The following is an 18,104-nucleotide window of genomic DNA, read 5'->3' on the forward strand; positions in this document are numbered from 1 at the left end:
TATCTGTCTGTCTGTCTTTCTTTCTTTCTTTCTTTATATCTACCTGTGTATAATAGTGAATTGTATAATAGATGTATGTGCACCTTTGTGTATATCTATATACATCTATACCTAAATCTATCTATCTATCTATCTATCTATCTATCTATCTATCTATCTATCTATCTATCTATCTATCTATCTATCTATCTATCTATCTATCTGTTTGTCCTTATCACCCTGCCGCAGACTATATTCCATGTAGCCACAACATATTGAAGATAAATTTACAATGTGCCCCATGAGATCTGCAATAATTATTTTACAGACGAAGGGATCTTAACATACTTTGAGAGTTAATCTATTCTGCTGATTTCATAAATATTCTGTTAAAAATTATAAGAAAACATACAAGACGGTCTGTTGTGTTCAGTAAGGAGTAGTGTTTGATAGAGGGACGCAAATAAATCAGTTTGGGGATTTTGTTTGTCTACTTAATAGTGGTCATACAGTGTCGGTTCTTTAATACACCACCTTCCCTTTCGCTTTGACAGCGGGGAACTCTGTACTGTATGTCCTTCCTTGGGGTAGACCGGATAAGAGCCGTAGTTCACTGAGATATGGGAGGCTTGAGGATAGAAATAAAAGCAACAGCAACAAAAACAACAGCATACAGTGACATAGCCATATATACATAAAAATTATTGACGCCCCCTCTGACTTTGGATTACTAGCGTCGCCGCCGGCTTGGTGCAGTTCTGCTTCTGACCGGCTGACTTCGGTTGAGCTGGCTCCCTCCTGTAAAACCTACCAATAAAAAAAAAATTGATAACAATCCCACGGCACACACCACCATAAACATGGAGGGAAAATTATCTCTAGCAGATACCATAGATACACATGTGCACAAACACACACGCACACACACACACACTCTGAAGTACAGCTATATCTGTCAGTATTTTGGTGAGCATTTTCAGTTGAGGAGCAAACCATCGGTAAAACTATTGGCGATTGTTGCAAATCCGCTATCCCCAGTATATTTGCACAACATTTTTGTCTCGGCTTTTCGAAATAAGCATTTGTGTGAGTTATCATTGCCATCAAAAGGTATGACCATTCTTTCATTTGGCCTTACGTAATATTTCATTTGTGTGAGTGACTTCAGGCCTGGTCACTCAGTGATTTTTGTTTTTCTCCATCTGTTCTGCTTTGATATGAATGATGGTACAGTCATTTAGCAAGCTCTATCCTGACAAGAACTAGCCCTTGTTTCGTCTAGTCTTCTTACGCTGTCTTAAGAAGAACTTTGATGAATTCCTTCCTCGGGTGAAATGTTCTCAATGGTCTATAGGTGATCGTTCACCACCTTTTTCATCTTCTTGGAACCACATTATACCAGTATCTAGATCACGGTTCTTCAGGCTTTTTTCTTTCTTTTTTTTTAAAGGGGGACAAGGGTGTAATAATCGCTGAGAAGGTTACTGCTTGTCAGCGAATATAACTGTTAGTCGTCTATATAAATGTAAGTTTTACGTTATTGGGTGTTATGTTTTTGCCCTGCTAATGGAATAGCATAGTGTTTGTAATTTCATTTAAAAAGAGGCACGAGAAGAGATGGTAATGGTTATATCCAGGCCGGTATTCCGTCGTCATCAAAATGGATTATGTTACAGAAGGATTCGAGGAAGATTGTTTAACAGTTACTGTAAAATTGGTACATCTTTGTTGTTTGTTTGTTTGTTTGTTTGTTTTTGAAAGGATGAAAGGAGCTGTGACGATCGAGCGCTTTGCAGCCTTCTTGCTGACGTGCTGCGAAAATCTCATCCACGGTGGCATCATATTTGGCTGGCCCTCCCTCGTCTTCGTCCTGAAGGACGTTGGATATTTCAGCCAGGCCTGCTCCGACACCAGCGAAAACGATGATGACCTTGAAGCACCATTCACCACCACAGTAAGAATAATCTAAGGATTATTAAAAAAAATGTCTCCACCTACTGATTTCCCAAAACTAAAGTCTTCATCCTTACATGCTGTGTACATCAAAATGGCAATTAACAACTGATATGACTAAAAGTTGCCAGTAAGGTATTCGGACATCCCTTAACTTTCTTTTCATAGTCATTGAGAGCAGAGCAGACCTGCCTTGAAATGTCTTTCATATAAATGGGAAACATTTGTGTTGAATAATCTGGCAACCACTGAAGGCTAATGTTATTTACCTTTCCTAACTTGAAGCTGAAAGTTATCTGTGTTTAATAGTGTTTGAGGCCTTACAAAGTTTGCAGGCAAGTGGTTCGTTTATAGAACTTTATATTGAATTGAAGCTTACAGACTTCGCATTCCTGTCTATAGCGATAACAGCTCGGAAATCGGATAACTCTGCTCACCCTTTGTTCTAAAGTTTTGATTTGATTTATTTTATTTTATTTTATTTCATTGTTCAACATCTCAAACATGAATAACATGATACAATCGACAGAACATAAGACTGGACATTGCGTCGTTATACAAAGAATAAAAGAGAAGACAATTTTACAAACATGAAACGTGGGTGACCTACTAGAAAGCAGAGCTTGTAATAGAGCTTTTGATAAACCTTTCGTTTTCGAGAATCGAGGATGCGTGTAAAGCAGTGATTTCAGTATTAACTTCCTTCCTTCGTAAAGAACAATTACGCTTCTATACATTGAACAGTTCGTCCAGCCCTTTCATCCTATAGTGTGGCATACTACCAGACTTAAGTGGTAGTATACGATTCAAATCTGCACTCGTATACTCATGAAATTTTGAATTTCCAATTTTCTGATTACATAATAATTCGATCTATAACATAAAATTTAAACTTTAATTTTCATGCCTTTAGTCTGATTTTACTGTTGTTTATTCTAAAGCATATTGGTTTTCTACGTTAAGTTAAATTGGAAGACGACTGAAGTAGAGTCAAGAGAAATTGTAAGGAAAGCTTTTATTCGAACTCATACACTCTTTTGAGGAAGAGAGCTACTCTATTAAAATCAATTTAGGCAGTAACATATAATATGGTACATGTATTCAGTATCATAGACCTGTTAGATGGAAACATCTACATGTGTCTCTGAACACAAATATCACTCCACGGTTGTGATGAAAGTTGCATCGGTGGGTGACATACCGTGAAAAGCAAAGTTTTATTTTAAAAAAGGATTACGGATATGTTCTTTTCTCTTTCCTTTTTAGTTCGTTTGTTTTTTGTTTTTTTGTTTTTGTTGCTTATTTAAATTCAATTCAATTCATAAGATTTTATTTCTATATAAAGTAACACAAAGCAACATACGTAACGCTTACATGAGTACAAAGTGTTTTAAGGAACTTTGAATCACATATTAAGTTTCAACAAAATATGGATACATCGACTTTGTTTTTAGATAAATAAAGAAGTAAGTACACGTAAAACAATGTTATTTTGTAACTCTATGTGGAAGAGAGGAGTGTAGTTCTTTACAAATCAAGGCTTAAGGCAAATTGTGTCGCAATGTTTGTTTGAATGGCGTTAAGGTCACCGACCCTGCGACGAAAAATTATTCATCCGGCTTCGCCGGGCGGGCCCAAGTGTTCTGCGACTCGCAGGATGCACAGCTGCAGTTGGTCTACTCGTTGGCCGTGGCGTCCCAGTCAGTTTGCATGTTTCCGATGGGGTTCTTCTTCGATCGCTTTGGAACACGCCTTTCTCGCATGCTTCTCAGGTAAACGTTCGATAAATAAAACATCTATCATGATGTATGAGTGTGCAATGTCTCTTTACTTCACGGTGTGTGAACCAACTTGATTATGGTACATAGATTTGTAGATCTGTCATCAGATAATTTGGCTGAAAAAAGAGCGATTACAATAAATTGTTGTTCAGAATCGAAAGTTCCATATTTTCAAAGTCTCAGATTGCTTTTGAATTTAAGACAGGTATATCACTCTTGAAGCGTGTTGTCATAGCGTTGAGAATACCGCGGGTTCAGCATTTTATCTAAAAAGTTTGTTCCAGGTGTGTGTGTGTGAGTGTGTGTGTGTGTGTGTGTGTGTGTGTGTGTGCGTGCGTACGAATTACACACATTTCACATCTCATGTAGAGCAGATGTCAAAACACGTGCTAAAGTAAGCACGTACAGCCCGTTATGATCCAACGAGGGAAGTAAACATTGCCAGAGACTGTCATAAAGCCGTAAAAACAAAAGTAAAGTGATGACAAAGCAATCTACCACTTAAAATTCCAGTGGAATGATGTTAACTTCAACCCCGGCCTCTCATTTTCTTTCTTTCTTCCTCTTTTCTCCTTTTGCTCATCCCCCCCCCCCTCTCTCTCTCTCTCTATTTATCTACCTTTCCTCCTCTTGCTCCCTATCGCAATACACCTTTACTAGCAGAATAAAACCAATTACAATCTACGATGAGTAAATTAAGGGTGTTTTTGCCAATCAGAAAACGCAGATAAGTTCACACTCAGCCGAAGAATCTCAACTAGAGTCGAACGTTGCTAATAAGCGTCCTCTTCACATCACATTACTGCACATTATTATTATTCGCTGACGGGCGATTCTATTCATATACCCCGTATTAACCGTTGTACAACTCAGGGTAGTCTCTGGAAAACGTTCGGAGAAGATTGTTGCCTCGTGTCTGTTATGACGTAACACGATGGACAGCCTCCGGGTAGCCTCCGGAGAACCTCGAAGCAACAGGCCTCCGCTATCACACTAAAGAAAAATATAGGGTGGACTCGGGGTGCAGACCGTCGAGTTTCAACACATACATGTGGAGGGCGTGCTTAGAAGACTGTTACCTCGTGTCGCAACACGATGGACGTCCTCCGGGTAGCCTCCGGAGAACCTCGAGGTAACAGTCCTTTGCTTTAGGTTGTGGTTTTCGATTGTACCCCGGTGGGTACAGAATAAAGATCACTTCAATCGGATCAACCTTCAATGATCCCCACGCTACTAGGTCTTTACTGCCGATTTGTTGTTGTTGTTGTTGTTGTTGTTGTTGTTTTGTTGTTTCTATTGTTGTTGCTGTTGTTTTGTTGTTTCCATTGTTGTTGTTGTTGTTGTTGTTGCTTTAACTGCTGCTGCTGCAGCTGCTAAGTAGGTACCCAATACCTTTTTTATGAGGATGAAATGAGATATAAGTATAGCCTAAACAAACGTTTGAATGAATTACAGACATTTTCATAGCCTTCGAAAAAAAAAAATCGTGGTATAGGTCCCACTGGATCACGGGTCTCCTCTAATGCAAACCTGCCTGATACAATAATTGCCAACAGCATATTACTTTTCGAAACCGGAGGAGGTGTTGTGCCTTTGAATTTGTTGTTCAAGATGAACTGAATAATAATGTACGATGATGGAATGAAGCTGTTGTGCATTTTACTTATTAGGCCCTACCACCACAAAAATCCAATTGACGTCGTTGTTTATAGATCACCATCCCTCCCCTACTATTTTTTTTTTCAGCGCAAGTTGCAGACTTGTTCAGAAAAAGAAAGAAATCAATCAAGGTCCCTTTAAAATGACAAACTTAGTGTCCTGAAATTATGTCAATTACTCCAGGCAGTTGAGTCAAAAATTCTTGAAACGTTCTCAGTCTCATTCATTCTTTTCACTCATTTTCAAGCCACCCACTACATCTATACTGCTAATTCCAAAGTCTTCACTGATTTTTCGTGTGAGTAGCGATCTTTTTCCAACTTTGTAACATTGTTATATCGGCTGATGCTCATTATTTCGAAGATTCGTCAAAGGTTTGCGAACACACAAAAGTGGTTTACCCACCTATAGGGGTTTGTGTTGTCAATGCTTGTCACCGAGTTTGTTGCATTAATTCGCTGGTTGGTTATCGTATTCTGAAGGTTCGTTTCTTCCTAAAATGATTTATAGGGGTCGAAAATTGGAAAGTGAAATGGGGTCAAATGGTGGGTCACTAAAATAGGGTCACTGAAAAAGAAAAATGGACAGGTGTTTTTTTTTAAGGAATCATGCATTCGCTATATACAGGTTTAAAGGGAACCCAAACTCAATGAGCAATGTGGATTGAGTGAAAGCAGTAACATTAAAAGAACACATCAGTGAAAGTTTGAGGAAAATCGGACAATCGATGCAAAAGTCATGAATTTTTAAAGTTTTGGTGTTGGAACCGCTGGACCACTTTATACTTTGTTTTTGGATACATCAGCTATGATATTTCAAAACCGATTTTCATTAAAAAACAAACAAACAAACAAACTCTGAATTTCTCTTAGAATTGTGTGCTCTTTAATATTTCCTGAGTGATTCCTGATTATCTCACAAACAATTAAAATCTGAATTTCCAACACTACCTTTGTCAACTCCTTTGTCAAACGTAAAGTTTTGTTCCCCTGAAAATGTTACGATAATAAATATGCTGAACTGCAGATTAAACGTGAGGTGATATAGGGGTGCAGATCAGCGGGGGTTGGGATGAGTATAATAGTCATCTGAAAATTTGTATGGATTGGTGTATACACCCTCCTTCTCCACACACAACTGTTAAAATAGTTTAAGCAATCTTTCAGAATAAAATACATTTGTTATCATTGCCTAAATGACTGCATTGCATGTACGTAAAACGCATGAAACCTGCATTTGATTTGCAAACATATTAGAAAATTCAGATTTGTAAAAAAAAAAAAAAAAAAATCAAAAAAAAAATCGGCAGAATGCTTTTCTTGTAACTCTGAAAATAATAATGAATATGACAGCTTATGTGGCCCAAAGGGAGCGCGTTGATATTATAGATTTACTCTACATAGAATGTCTTCCTCACAATGCCAATTTCTGGTGATTTGGTAGCCACTTTTTAATGCGAGGTAGAAAATAAATATCGGTAAATTTCACTTCGGAACCGGATTTTTGCATTCAGTATACTCAAATCATGCTTAGAGTTTGGTTCCCGATTTTTACTCGAAAATTCCCCTACAACCTACTGTACATAAGAACCTTTTCCCCCAAATCCTACTAGACTATTGTTCAAAACTTGGTATAAGAAAAAAGAATGTATACCAAAGAATGCTGTATGTTCAATCGGTATAATCGGTATGATGGTTATAAACATGTATGATCAGAAACTCGACAGTATTTATTGTCAGTTCAGATTAACATTTTTCTTTGTTACAGCATTGTACTGATTTTGTGTCATGTTATGCATGTATGTAAATTTTTTGTGCATTGAAAATGAGATTAAAAAATGAAATTTAAAAAAATGAAAAAAGAGATATCAATTAGTAAGAATTTGATTATTTTGTCGCTTACTACTCTTTTCCATATTTGATTCAATAAGTAAGATTTTGAGCTTTTTGTCGCTTACTCTTTCCCATATCAATAAGTAAAATTTTGATTATTTGTCGCTTACTACTCTTTTGCCAAAGTCAAGATGAATTGATTGTTCTTTTACCAGTGCCTTGTTACTGCTCGGGTACCTGATAGTGGGTGTGAGTTCTCCGAGTACCTCTAGCCTACTTTTTCCTGGGACAATCCTCTTCACGATAGGGGGCGCCCTACTACTCCTATCCAGTGCCCAGGTAAGCTCACAATAACAATAAATATTCGTCGTTCCCTGCATGATGAGAGTACCCATTTACTGTTGTCTTCGCTTGCACGTTTTAAAAAATCATCAATTTAGTCTGGCGGGTGACGTAGGCAGGTAGGGCCTACAATAGTCCAAAGAGCAAGTCATATTTTGCATGACGTTGATTGTTGGTGTCCCTCCCAAATCTAGTTCCAGGTTCAGTTCAGTTCAGATCAGTTCAAATTTATTTCGTTTAGGTCTAGTTAGCAGTGCAAACATTGTTCCGCACGTGGGCACTGCTTCATAAAGGTTGTCAGCCCTGACAAGTTCTCAGTCTCTGACAATCACCATAGTAACAGTCAGTGACCAGAGCTCCTCAGCCAATCAAAACCAGGGATTTTACTGAAATTGTCAGAGACGTATATCTTGTCAGGGCTGACAAGTTTTATGAAACGCTGCCCCGATCCGTTTGAATAGTAATACGTCTGCCCCTTTCTACCTCTGTTCTACTGCTCTCTCTCTCTCTCTCTCTCTCTCTCTCCCTCTCTCTCTCCCTCTCTCTCCTTATTTGTACCCTGGTTTCTCTCCTCCCCCTCTCTTTATGCATTTTTTTCCAAGTCCATTATTACTTATCAAGACCCTTTTTATAGTAATGGCTGTCTAGCGCCCTCATCCACCAGTGGGATCATCATTTGATTTCCTCCGACCTCGGGTGTTTTACCCTCATGCAGAGCCTTCTATAATAGAAGGCTCTGCTCTCATGAGGACTACAACGCCTTCCTCTAATAATGGGATAGCGGTGAAAAGAATGAAAATATAGACGAGTTTAAATGCTGGCATAAAAATGGTCGTTATATACGCCTATATCACACCAGTCGCGATCCCGAACTCCGTGTCTGTTGACAGTTCACATCGATCTTATATTCCCAGGATTCCCAGGTAGCTTTATATTTCACCCCCATGTGAATCGTAGATTTTTCCAATTATTAAGGGGAGGGACGCGCTGGAGATACATCATCTCACGCTTCTCTTTACTCTGTTCCCCCCCCCCCCCCCCCGCACAGATTGGAAACTTGTTTGTGGCACACAAGTCTACAGTAATCTCCGTGGTCAGCTCCATGTATACTGTCTCGACCATTGTCTTCTTCCTGGCAAAGGTGAGTTACTAGTCAAGAATTATAGCCCATTCAATGTTGGTTTCGATCGGATTTATTCACCTCTTTGCTTCTTCTTGATATTATTCAAAACAAATCCAGCACACTCTAGCATGACGCAAAAATAGATGTACAGGCCTAGTGGATAATCAAGCTAAGACCGATTATAAAATGTTTTCTTCACAAGGCGATTCCTCATTCCTGAAAACCATAATATTATCATATCGGGCTACATTTATTTGATTATTAATCAGTCCGGCTTATCTAGTTTTCTCTTTTTCACGATATAGATTTGCTCACGCGACTAACCAGAACATGAGTTATCTTATGTTTGCCACTATGAATGAACCCAGAAATACTTCAAAACATTTTGCAAAAGGATTTTTTTTTCTGTAAATCTGATCTTTAATAGACCTATAATAATGTAACTTACTAAAAAAAAAAAGAGGTAATCAGCTATCTAATAATGATTACTTCCACATTAGGCTTGCTATTTATGGTGTGAGACAAAATAGTGAATAAAGATCATGATCTGATATAATGGAATGTATTTCGATGTTATGATATGATTTATGATATGATATACTATAATATGATATGATACGTAATACAATACAATACAATACATGTATCATATAACATTGTACTTATAATAACACTCTATAATCAGATGTATAATTATGATGAAAACATTGACCATTCAATATTGTTCAATATTTTAAGCAATCATGCATGGTTGCAACTGACTTTTTTTTTTTTTTTTAATCTCCCTTCTCTGTCTTTTCGATTCTCTTAAGATTCTCTACGAGAATGGAACCTCCATTGAGACATTCTTCTTTTTCCTGGCGGGATCCATCTTCATTCTGCAAATAAACACAGCGATCTTTCTTCCTCATAAGCACATCCCCTGGCCTCTCCCGGAGAACTATCGGCTCGTCGCGTACCACTGTCAGCGACACGTCACAGCTCCCGTGCGACCGGATGTTGTTGTCGTAAAGACGGCAGCGACGAATGTCTACAACAATGATGGCTACATTGAAGCGGAGGCAGGGGAGCTGGGCACCAAAGCAGGAAACTCTGCCGGTTAGTATATGCTAGTAAAGGTAACGAAAGCTTTTAGGACAATTTCACCTTATTAATATAGTAAAGGTTTAATCAAGCGAGTAGGACTGTGAACCTTTTAAAATCAGTTTGACCAAAAGCTTTTGAATGTATTGGTGTAATGAAGTCTGGACAGTGAATAACGATGAACATGATTAAACTACATGTTGGTCTGAACAAAACAATGTTAGCCATATTAACATCTGTCTTGCTACGGTCAAAATTGTGTCATTACAATTCTTATCATTTATAATCTGATAAGAAAAACGTAATTCCATGTTTTTTATGTTTTTTCACATTCATTTCAAGAAAGGATATTGACGATTTGAGTACTGGTCTGTGGTCATTTTGTGAGGGGATGATGTCAGCATCGCATCTAAATAAGTGAATAGATATGCGAAATGTTAAATTTCTATGTAACTTCACTATTAGTCATGCTTTTATGAAACTTTAATTCTTTAACCGATAACACGGCAAATTTTCACAAGGACGCATAACAATGAACAGCTCACACAATGCTGTGTGTTCTATTTAGGCATATCATTGGTAATATTGATGAGCGAGGTTATCGCAACTAATTGCGCAGAATCTAAAGTAATTTCTATCGTGAACATTTTGTTATTTTAGGAAGTCGAAAAGGTTGTGTCCAGGGATAATATTCCATCATCAGTTTCAAGCATGCGACTATGGTCAAAAACCGCTCTTCTCCAGTTTTACAATGTTTTACAACTGTTTGCGACGTGGTAATAAGCACACATCAACTGCGAAACAAGTCCAAGGAGAATATCCGTACTTTGACTGCAAACATGATTGTAGAGAAAGGTGATGCAGAGGGCAAGATTATCAATTTGGAGGTTTATCGGAGTCCGTCGGCATACACTGTTTGTGCTAACCGCGTTGTTGCATACAGGAAATTCATTTTGGTAGAAAAGCCTTGGGAGCATGCGTAATATCAATTACGGCCCACCATACCCATGATCGATCGAACCGACTGCAGCAATAGAATTGAGGCATTTTCAGTAGTACATCACCTTGGTTCATGAAACAACAGGCGATGGTTGAGGAAATGAACTCCTATATAACCGCCTAGAATTCGGGGAAGTATAACAACCCATAATTAATGTACACACAAGAAATTTAATGAAATAAAAATGGTATCAAATATGCTTTGTCGAACTAATTCCCTTATGTAACCAACTCACTTGATTTCTGTTAGGTCCGGCAGACTGTGAGAAGCGCCCTAGTCTTGCTACCAGCCGGCGACAGCAAATGAGGCGAGCGAGCAGAGTGGTTGAGGATCGAAAGAGATTGGAGTACCCTTCGTTGGGGGCGTGTGTTCTCTCAGCGCCTTTCTTTATGATCCTCGTTTATCAGTGCGTACTCGAGCTCAACGTCAAGTTCATGTACGGCTCGCTCAACTTCATACTGACCCGACTGGCTGGAGGTGACCAGAGCGTAGGTAAAGAAAACAGACGTTCGCTCGATGGGTCAATGTAAATTGTAATGATATATATTAAGATATTATTAACGATATCTTCTGTTATATATAGTTATTATTATATACTTAATTATATCAAGATATTGCTGGAATAGTTGATGGATGATTGCCAAATGCGCGACCATTACATTGAGTAAAGAACTACACTTTGTTGTTTCGCTGTAATTGAAGATTTGTTATTGTTGTTTTCTTTTTTCTTTTTTTTTGGGTGGGGACCCAACTATTGATCCACTTCTGAATTCCTTGCTACTACATGTGAATTTCGCTCACTTCTCATACAAGCCTCTTCTGCAGCTGTTCATTCATTTATTGTAAAACTCTTTCCTCTCTCTTTCTCCTCACTCTCTCTCTCTCTCTTCCGCTAACGCAAAAAACAAACACACACACACACAGACACACACACGCACACTACCTCCAGACACGGGATCAAAACACATTAAACTATGAGATTGTTTTGAAAATAAACCTACACTGATTTCGTAATGTTTAACAAAAACTATATATACCATAATTTCACTTTTCTCTTTCTCCACATCTACCCCTGATAGTGAGCTGGTACACGGACATGTTTTCCTTCTCCCAATTTCTCGTCCTATTCGTGGGACCCGCCGTTGGCCTGATCATCGATCGGAACAAGTTACAGATATCGTGCCGGAAGACTGGTAAGTTGAAACACCGACCGCGGGCAGCGGAACCATTTTTTTTTTTTTTTTTTTTTTTTGAGTGGGGACTGGGGGGGGGGGGGGGGGGCAAGGGTCAATGTAAACCCCTCTTCCGGCCATCGCATTACTAGATAGAAGAGCGAACAAGTAAACAGGCAACAATCAAACACACACATACTCACACACACACACACACACACACACACAAGACACACACTGGCAATGGATCGCCAATCGTCAACAACATCCCTGTTTTGTATCAGTATTTACCCCTCTTTATTAGCGTAACTGTTTTTGTTCTATTATTTGTTATGATTTTTCCATACAACCAATACCTCAGGGGGTATGAGTCATTATTCATATTGCCCGACTAAGCGTCCTTTCCATCATTGACATTGCAAAGAAATGGCAAACTCTATTATAGTGCAGTCACCAATGTGACAGCCTCGCGATAATCAAGCGATCCCCTGTGGTCTTTTAACGTGTATTAAAAATGTAACCTAGACCCATCTTCATTTTAAGATCCTTTTGCACAGACCACACAGACTTTTTGAAGGCTTATTTAAACTTAAGCGTGATGTGGAATTGTGTTACGAAAATTGGTTCCACAGGTGTACAAGAGAAGGAAGTTATAATTATTCTATTTTCTGCTATGTTCTTTCTTGAACATCCTTCAAAATTTTGACCTGCGTGTACGTGTACAGGCGACAAACCCCAGAGAACCAGAGGCCCGTATGCGGACGTTAAGGACACCTGCCTCGGCCTCGCCCTGGGTTCACTCTCCTCCATCGGTTGCTCAGCCTGTCTACTCATTCCAAGCCTTCCGCTCCAGTACCTCACCTTCGTCTTCATCGTCTTGCTCCGTTCGCTGCTCTTCTCCAGTGGCTCGGCTGCGGTGTTCTCCGTGTAAGTACAGTGAAACCCCGTTATAACGAGTTCGGTTATAACGAGGAACCGCTTATAACGAGGTGATCGCGTCGGTCCCGTTTTCCTTTGCGTGTAAACCTATGGCAGAACGAATCGGTTATAACGAGTTCGGTTATAACGAGATTCCGGTTATAACGAGGACATTTTCGGCGCATCATGATAAAGAAAAACATAAGAAATTTGATCGGATATAACGAGGTACCATTTCTTGACTTGCCGCTTTTCAAACACGAGACAAATGAAACATTGAAAATCGAATTCACGCTATCCATGTCTTTTTCCCGTTTTGCAGAGAACGGTTCCTTCCATGTTTTCTTCTAAACCACGCAAAAAAAACAACAACACATTAATACCGTTCGATGTTCCTACTAAATTATTAAACATAATCACTCGATTTTCTTTTTCGCGAGAACACACGCGTGCGTAATGTTATACGTTGTAGGTCAGACCACAGCGCAACAAGGGAAAAAATATAACGCGCTCAAAAACTTTTCATGTGGCGATACTCGTGGCAAATATGGAAATTGGAATGCGTGTGCAACTCAACATTATATCCTTTCCATGTGTAGTCCCGACTTCCAGTTCTTTTGCTGGTTAGCAAATACGAGTGTATGATTATAGCCGAAATAGTTAATGAAATCGCGATCTCGCCTGGTGACAGTAGCGTAAAAATAGTTGAATAACGCAATCCTGTCGCAATTTTTTTTGAAAGAACGGATGTATACAATGCGAAGGGATTTTCGGCAGATGATAAAGAACACATCTTTAATCCTTTCGGGCGCAACGATAATACATTGTATGAGATTACAGCCGAAATGATTCATGATATAATCACATTCCCGCTGGGCACCAACAGCGTAAAATAACCTCGCAAGTTACGGTAAACGACGCACTAATGTTACTCTGAAATCATCGCGATCTCGCCGGATGACAGTAGCGTAAAAATAGTTGAATAACGCATGTTTAGCTACTTAATCGGTGTTCAGAAGAAGAAACAAACGTATTTAACAATTTGAATAGATCTGGGTTTGTTCATTATCACAATTTTAACAACGCATTTCACAATGAAGATTTTTCTTTCTTTCAAAATGGTCTATGAGTAACAGATTTTGCGTAAAAAGGATCACAACCTTCTAAATTCAATCCTGTCGCTTATTTTTCAAGAACGGATGTACAAAACGCGAAGGGATTTTCGGAAGAAAATGAACAACGCATCTTTAATCCCTTCGGATGCAACGAACATACATTATATAAGATTACAGCCGAAATGATTCATGAAATCATCGCATTCCCGCTGGGCACCAACAGCGTAAAAATACCCCGCAAGTTACGCTAAACGACGAACGAATGTTACTCTGAAATCATCGCGATCTCGCCGGTTGACAGTAGCGTAAAAATAGTTGAATAACGCATGTTTAGCTACTTAATCGGTGTTCAGAAAAAGAAACAAACGCATTTAACAATTTGAATAGATCTGGGTTTGTTCACTATCACAATTTTAACAACGCATTTCACAATGAAGATTTTCTTTCTTTCAGAATGGTCTATGAGGAATAGATCTGCGTAAAAAGGATCACAACCTTCTAAATTCAATCCTGTCGCTTCGAGTTTTTCAAGAACGGATGTACAAAACGCGAAGAGATTTTCGGAAGAAAATAAGCAACGCATTTTAATCATTTCGGGCGCAACGATCATACATTGTATAAGAATACAGCCGAAATGATTCGTGAAATTATCGCATTCCCGCTTGACACCAACAGCGTAAAAATACCTCGCAAGTTACGGTAAACGACGCATTTTATACAATGTGATTTTAATATAATATAGGCATATACTTCTCAAGAACATAACGTGCACTATTATGCGAAGAGATTTCGGAAGAAAAATAAAGAATTAAACTATTTCAACCCAGACTTTTTCGCATAATTCACAAATAATTTCCCTTTATTCTCTCGATAATAATGATCCATATTGTGTAATAACAACGCAAAGGATGTTCTTAACTTTCATTGTTGGGTATATGACGTCGTGCTTATGTTTTTCTTTGTTTTTGACGCGTACGGTTATAACGAGGTACCGGTTATAACGAGGTAATATCGCCGGTCCCACGGACCTCGTTATAACGGGGTTTCACTGTATGCGCTCAGTTTCAAATAGATATTGACTCTCTGACACCCATACGTGACGGAACGGAGAGCAGCGAATATTAAAGCTTGTTTTTCACAAATAGGCTCATACTAGAATTTTAACCGCGATTTTTGCGTACACGTTTGTGAGCTACCTATCTGAAAGCTAAGTGTAACATTTATAAATAATGGCTGTGATTATGTGTTTAAGTGAAACGTTCAGGAGTAATTGACAAAAAAAAAAAATACACGATACTCTGGCAAATTATTTGAAATCTTAGTCTCGTATAGCCAAACATGAATAAAGATTTAGCTATACCTGCGAAATTAAGGGTCGATTAGATTTGGTTCCATCGTTATCATCGCCAACCTGCATGTATACAGCGTTTGTGACATAATGTTATCAAAAATGTGGACCTAAATATAAGATATGTTTCTCAGGCTCAAGTTGGTCTTTTCTCAAGAATACAAGCCTATGAAGTGTAAGTGTAAACCGTATTAGTACATATACAAACAAAATGTGAGAACAAAACAAAACAAGGCAAAGAGCCGCCCCGAACTTAGATACAAATGCAACTATAACTGACGCCTGAGATTATTGCTACTTGTGGTCGTTTTAACAAATCCTGTTGCTTTGCATCTCCTCGCCAGATTTCCGATGGAACACTTCGCCAGTGTCTACGGCGCCATACGCACCACGAGCGGCCTTGTCGGTCTCCTGCAGTTCCCAATCTTTATCATTATACAGCACCATCTACACGACGACCCATTCTACGTAAGTCGTTGTCGTATTATAACGCGTTCCCACAGAGACATAAAATAATCAATTATTAATAGTACAATGGAACCTCGTTTTAAAGAGGTCGGATATAACAAAGCCTTTTTGATTTTGTGGGTACGCACTCTTTATATTTTGTCTTTGTTTTCTATACCCCGATGATATGAGAAACCTGATGATTACGATAATTCTTAAATATGTCCCATATATTTCTCCCTTTTCTTGTACTAAACTTTGTATCTTTTCCTGGATGCCTCTATTTTGCAGGTCGCGATCGGGTTTATTGCTGCGAGTGCCCTGACTCTCCTTCTTCCAATTTCGCTTTTCCTCATGGCAAGGAAGAAATCCAAGAGAATCGATAGACCGATCACGCCGATAACTTGAGGCCCACCACTTTACACAACCACTTTGCTTGTCGGATATTGCTCCGGATAACGATTACTCAAGAGCTAGATATCGCGATTATTTCAGTGATCCGATTACTGAAGGATACTTCGGAACACGAAGCGTGGCGGTCGTTACCATGCGCACTGTCTTGTTTATGTGTGTATAGTTTTGGTGTTTGGGTTTGTGTGTGCTTATGCGTGTATGTTTGTGCTTGACAAAATGTTTGACATTTGTAGAGATTAAATCTCTAAGTTCTGTTCAGCTTAAAATTGGTTTCTTGTTTGTAACTGATGTTGTATATATGTCACACATTATTGTTGTGCAGTGGAGCCTCGGTATAAAGAGATATAGTATTATAATGAAGACATTTTACACCATAACTCTTTTCTTAGGTGCCAGTGACATAAGTTAATAATACAACACAATAACATAAAAAGTTAACAGATTTCGTGGTTCTTTAAATGCAGGATTTTAAAGCGAGTCTCCGACTCGAGGTACGTACAAGTGTACATATATTATTTATTTCGTAATGATCCTTTGTATACATGCCACTTTTATTTAAAGCAAAATTTTGTTTATTTAGAAGTTTTTCATTTCGAAGTCTTTTTCTTTGAAGTGGGTGTTCATTAATGTTGCTTGCATTTGCTAACTATCATTGTGTCTGTACACTCATTACTAACCCTTTTTGTTAATGCAAGGTGTTTGTACAAGAATCCTTGAAAAGGTAAACATATATATTTGTAATAAACAGATTAATTGACATACTAGAAACATTGTTAATCTTGTACTTTATGCTTCAAAGTCATGGGATATTAGAATATTGTACTTTTTTTTTTATATTGCCAGTAGTCATCTTATGCAAGACATGAAAAAAAAAATGCAGTTTCAATGAAAGCAAAATCAATACAATTCGGTACTAAACACGACAAGTTTACAAAAATGATCACAGCCACTTTATTCGTTCTTATTCACATTAAACAGCGATTAGTTAATGTTTTCACGTACACAGAAAAATCATGCTAGAACTATTCCAACAGCTGTTTCAGTACGTCCGACACATTTTCTCAAACCACTTTTGTCTAATTTTAAACCATGTCATGTGTAACATCGAAGAACTGATTTTGACTGTTTTCTATCATTAAGGAATGACATTACGTAACATGCTGACGGAGACTTTAAAACTGGGCACATTTTGAACACGTGATGTTACATTGTGTAAGTCTATTATCATTCATATCATTACACTCACACTGATAACGCCTTCTTTCCTTAAGTTAACCCTTAATCACACATGGAGATTGAATCAAAACCGTCTAGTTCATGTGGATATAAAAGTTTTGCAGTTAGCCATGAGGAGCGTAATGACGAATGAAAATGTGCAATTTCCGTGATTTCTTTGTGTTTCTCTCACAATTTCACTTTGTACAACCAGAATGAATTATTATCGGCAGCAGAAGTGCACATAATTATAATGTAGTTGCATTTACTTTCCCCTTTAAAAAACCTACGTGTTTTATCTAGGCGTGGATTATTATGGTAGACTCCATGGCTTACCGCTGTTTCATGCACACAGTTATTTGAAGTATAAGTTAAAATTTCAGTGTTGAACAAAATATACACATCTTCAAAGACTTTGGACAAAAAAAAAAGAAAACAGTGGTAAGTATATTTACAGCGCTTAAGCTTGAAGGACTACTTCCAATGGTAATTCAAGACGCGACCTCGCATATTCGTGTTGGTGAAACATTAAATGAGACTGGACAAACGTAATGGTGCGTGAGCACTTAAAGGTTTACAAGGATTAGAAGTAATAGAAGGAGCAGACATTTTTCATAAAACATAATTTTTAATGATATATATGTATATATACATATACATAATTAAATAAATGTTTTATGTAAGAGATGCAGCAGAGACTTTGAAAAACATTTGAGGGATTAT

The 18,104-nt window shown here is 38.2% G+C and overlaps 1 protein-coding gene across 1 annotated transcript; it reads left to right on the forward strand.

The window, feature by feature from the left end:
• Positions 1-1,741: 1,741 nt before the first annotated feature.
• LOC140227473 (equilibrative nucleobase transporter 1-like) lies at positions 1,742-16,881 on the forward strand. Its single transcript, XM_072307875.1, has 10 exons — positions 1,742-1,933; positions 3,517-3,704; positions 7,420-7,543; positions 8,595-8,687; positions 9,482-9,767; positions 11,002-11,244; positions 11,832-11,945; positions 12,650-12,851; positions 15,650-15,773; positions 16,044-16,881. The coding sequence occupies exons 1-10, from the start codon at positions 1,742-1,744 to the stop codon at positions 16,158-16,160; spliced, it is 1,683 nt and encodes a 560-aa protein (XP_072163976.1). The 3' UTR covers positions 16,161-16,881.
• Positions 16,882-18,104: the final 1,223 nt, after the last annotated feature.

The sequence above is a fragment of the Diadema setosum genome, chromosome 4 (genome assembly GCF_964275005.1).
Source record: "Diadema setosum chromosome 4, eeDiaSeto1, whole genome shotgun sequence".
Lineage (NCBI taxonomy): Eukaryota > Metazoa > Echinodermata > Echinoidea > Diadematoida > Diadematidae > Diadema > Diadema setosum.